At 36.6% G+C, this 4,221-nt stretch overlaps 1 protein-coding gene across 1 annotated transcript in view; it reads left to right on the top strand.

Annotated features, from left to right (window-relative positions):
- The first annotated feature begins 203 nt into the window (after positions 1-203).
- Positions 204-4,221, top strand: part of LOC106882850 (uncharacterized) — a 191,012-nt gene continuing 186,994 nt past the window's right edge. The window contains exon 1 of the mRNA XM_052971999.1: positions 204-1,173. Within this exon, the coding sequence (XP_052827959.1) occupies positions 1,090-1,173 (84 nt within the window). The 5' untranslated portion in view covers positions 204-1,089. The remainder of the gene's footprint in view (positions 1,174-4,221) is intronic.

The following is a 4,221-nucleotide window of genomic DNA, read 5'->3' as shown; positions in this document are numbered from 1 at the left end:
AGTATTTTCGAGTCTATACTTTAGAATTACAATGTGTGTGTGTGCGTATGTGAATACACCGATTCTATCCCGAAGATACCCTCAACAGATAGGTGTTGTCAATTTAGTATCGATTTTTCTTATGTCTGATGAGAAATCTCTCCATTCTGTAGCAGACTTTTAGAAAAGACAGACACATGTGGAATAGTGAAAGAAAGCGAGTCAAACTGCGAAACCAATGAAATCTTTCGTTCGTTAAAGCAGTCGGTCGCCGTGTACGGTATGTAAAGAAGGAGGAGGAGAGGTAAGGTGTTAGCGTTGCTTTACCTCCCCCTCTCTCTAATCGCATTTACGTACACACACACACACAGATATATACACAGAGCAGCACGAGACAGCAATATGTGTTTTATATACACTCTCTCTCTTCCATGTGTCTCTACTGAGAGGCACGGGTGCACGTAAATACGCACATAGTGTTAGTTTAATCTAACCCCCGCCTCTCTAATTCTGTTGTTGTTTTGCCAACAGACAAGCAGGAAAGCAAAAAAAAAAAAAAAGAAAAGGTGAAGAAACCTAAAAGACACACTCATGTATGGGGGAAGTGAAATAAGTAAGAAGGCTATTTAAACGTTTGAATAATGGCAGTATCATCTGCACCACCGCCGACTTTGAACAGTAAGAAGAAGAAGAAAAAGAGGAGGGCAACCGTGTGTACAATAAATAAATGACTACACAGCTCCCTTTCTCTCATTGCAGGGCCTCTTCGCCACTGTCTTGTTTATGATTTCCACTGGTACTCGCTAATGAGGGAAAAAGGAACCACGCAAACATAATCCCTCCGAAAACGAAGTCTCAAGATGTCAGATATGAAATAAACAGTTTTAAAACTTCAACCGAAGAGAAAGAAGCGAAGTTTATTTCATTATTTTTCTTATTTATGCGAAATACGCCTGGGCGAGTTGTGAAGCCATTGACAGACTTAATACTGCTGTCAACATTAAGAGAAGCCAAGTGGTTGAAGGGTGGCAGAAAGTAGATGAACAAGTTTTGGTCAACCCTATGACTTGTGGCTAATTGAATTGACCAGGTCACTTGATTCAATGCACTATGGATAAACCTAGCATCTCTAGAAAGGTCCTTCGCTCTCCTAACCTACGACGGAAGAAAAATACCGTCCCTGTCGACCAAAGGGTAAGTATTTATTTTACAGTTTCACCTATTTAAAAAAAAAAAATTTTTTAACATCACATTGCGTGTGTGATTTTATGATACATAACTCGAGTATTCTGACCCATTTCTTCTCATCATCTCTTATTCCCGCCACAAAAAATACAGATTATTCCACCTGCACGATTTATCCGTTAATCTAGAGACAAATTTACAGCCACTTTGTAGAGGAATCTTCTTTGTATTGGGTGTTTCAGGCATCGAGATTCGGACATGGTGGTCTTCTTTCCCTCCTTTAAAAGTGCTACCTTATTTCTATGTTTACATTTAGGAAACCGGCAAGTTAAAGCCGGCGGACTGCGGAAAGTGTTATTTTAACTCATCAAATCTATCTCCTTCACGCGCATAATCATACATAATTACTGTTTGTAATAAACACGTGTTCAATTTGGAAAATGTCGATATCTGATCTCTTATTACTGCTGTATGTAATTATTTAGTCTCTCTTATCCAAAAATCAATCTTGACTACTAGTTTTTAAAACTGTGCGATAGTTCGATCTTAATCCCTAATTATTAATATATTAACCTCAAATTGACCCTTTACTCATTCATTTCACAACACCCGAAACAAATTTAACTCGGTTTTAATCCCTGGTTATTCACAAGTATAGTATATTTAACCACTCAAGCAGACCCATCATCAGAAAACGTTCCAGTCGTGACTACTCCCTTCATTCAGACATAATATATTCATATATAATCGTACAGTCTCATAATGTATCCAATGTGTCCGTCTTTTTCTTTTTTAACCGTAGAGAACGATATAATGGAGATTCAGTTGTTATTTCTAGCAGGTCGAGTCGACAACCTAGAAACTATCTTTCTTGATTGGGTTTCAGAACTAATTGAAACTTGCTTCCTGTTATTTGGCGCTTATTGTTTGTATCAGTATTCTTCCCATCAGTTTCAATTAAAACTGGTAGCTATTTAATTATAATTTAAAACATTTAGAATTAAATTCTGTACATTCACACTGATATCGCTGTTCGACGTGGATATTGATTTAAACTGGCAATTTTACTATTTAAATGGAAGTTTACAGTGGTTGGTATTTAGAGTCGTCTACTCGTTCAGCAATGTTTCAGAATGAATTAACCTGAATGACTTGGTAAAAATCTGAGTGCCTTAAGTAAATTTTTTTTTTTTACTTCGGTTAACCTCGACTTATTATTTTTAAGTGTGCTCGTCTCGTTTAATAACTAAACGTATTTCTAACTAAATGTATTTCTGTGTTAAAAACATTGGGAAGTGTTGCACCTGATCATAACAGTTTAATATTCTCCTACACACACTTATATGTACATATATTTAAATACATAATTGCATTGATATTTGCACACAACTTCATATTCACATATATTCGTACAATCTCGCACAACTACATATGGAATCACACGGAACATAATGTATATGATTATTTAAAACCACACAGCCATGCTTTTAACTCGCACTTCCTCGACATTCAATCACATTGGAACATAAAATAACATTATTACTACACCCAACCATACATCCACATATATACATACACGCACACACAATTCTATTGTGTGTTATGTAGACCTTTCCTAACCGGTTTTGGGACAGTTGTGATGTTAGTACAGCTAATTATAACTGACAGTTCCTCTTTTGCTTGCAACCTTTACACCTCAGCAGCTTTTGTTGATGTCAAGGACAATCTCTCACGCCAGTCTTACTGATTAAAAATCAAATAAATGAATAAAAAAAAAAAACTTTTGATTTATTTTCTCTCAACTTCACATTTCGTAGTTTTATCAGTATTTTCGCATTTTCCTTTATATTAGCTACGCACGCGCGCAATAAGGCTAGTTGTCTTCTATTGATAAAAGGATGTGAAGTAGAACCAACGCGGGTTTCGTAATGACAATGACCCACCCAAGATTGTGTGTGTATAATATGTGCTTCTGTCAGTGTGCATGCTTGTGTAAACTTACATGTATGTGTGTATAATATTAATATAGATGTGCTTATGTAAAAGTGTATTATGTATTTATGTAGGTTTATTTACTTGCCTGCATGTGCACGTTCTAGCATTGTATTGATTCATGTAAACATGTATATATGTGACTGCATTTGTATTTTATGAGCGAATATAGAATGAGAATTTTCATAATAATCATAGTGATATAGCAGCCTTCCAATTTCCGAGTGTGTTAATTAACCCTGAATATTCAGTAACAGCTTGTTTCTTTCCTTTAATTTTCTACCACTACATTAGTTGAGTAGAGGATTCAGTTGGTTACAGTGTACCCACCCAATACACCTGTTTAGTTGGGTAGCATCTAGGTAATTACATCGGTGGCCCGTGCTATCGGGGAAAAAGCATAACTGTCACCACAGATTGGTAGTGCTTTCCGCTCTGCCCCTCGTCACCTCCTGACATTGGTACAACGTATGGCATGTTAAGAAGACTTGGTGTTTGAAGTGAAGACATTCGTGTTTATAGTAGCATTTAGGACACGGATTATGGCTTATAGTATCGAGCGAAAATCAAAACCAGGTCACAGGAACTTACCTCTGCTCTTATTATTGATTTTTTTAACAAAGGTCAAGCCTTTAGTTTGTTGCCAGGCCTAGCTTTTAGTTTGTCGCTGTTCAGTACCAGTTCAACCCTGAGCTATGATCAAAAGCGATTTATCCGTGACCATCCTGTCCTATATTCTGACATACTTCTAAGATTGTGTTATCTAATGTACCCTTTCCATTTAAAGAGAGAGAGAAAAAATGTGATTTAAAGATTTGATTGCTATTTCTGACTGATTGATGCCTCAACGTTCTTTCGAAGCCTTTTTTTGTTCTAAATAAGGAACAGGAACTGAGGGGTTGTCTGGTGGCATCTCTTGGTGTTTGTACAAAGTAATTATTGTCTTGATTGAAGTAGAATGGTTACAATCACCTACCGATAAATCGCGGGTAGAGATGGATTATATGTAATCTGAACCTTCCCCCCCCCTTATTTATTAATTTTTTTAACGGAATCCCACGTTTT

The sequence above is a fragment of the Octopus bimaculoides genome, chromosome 11 (genome assembly GCF_001194135.2).
Source record: "Octopus bimaculoides isolate UCB-OBI-ISO-001 chromosome 11, ASM119413v2, whole genome shotgun sequence".
Taxonomy (NCBI): Eukaryota; Metazoa; Mollusca; class Cephalopoda; order Octopoda; family Octopodidae; genus Octopus; species Octopus bimaculoides.
This window is presented reverse-complemented; position numbering and strand designations above follow the sequence as displayed.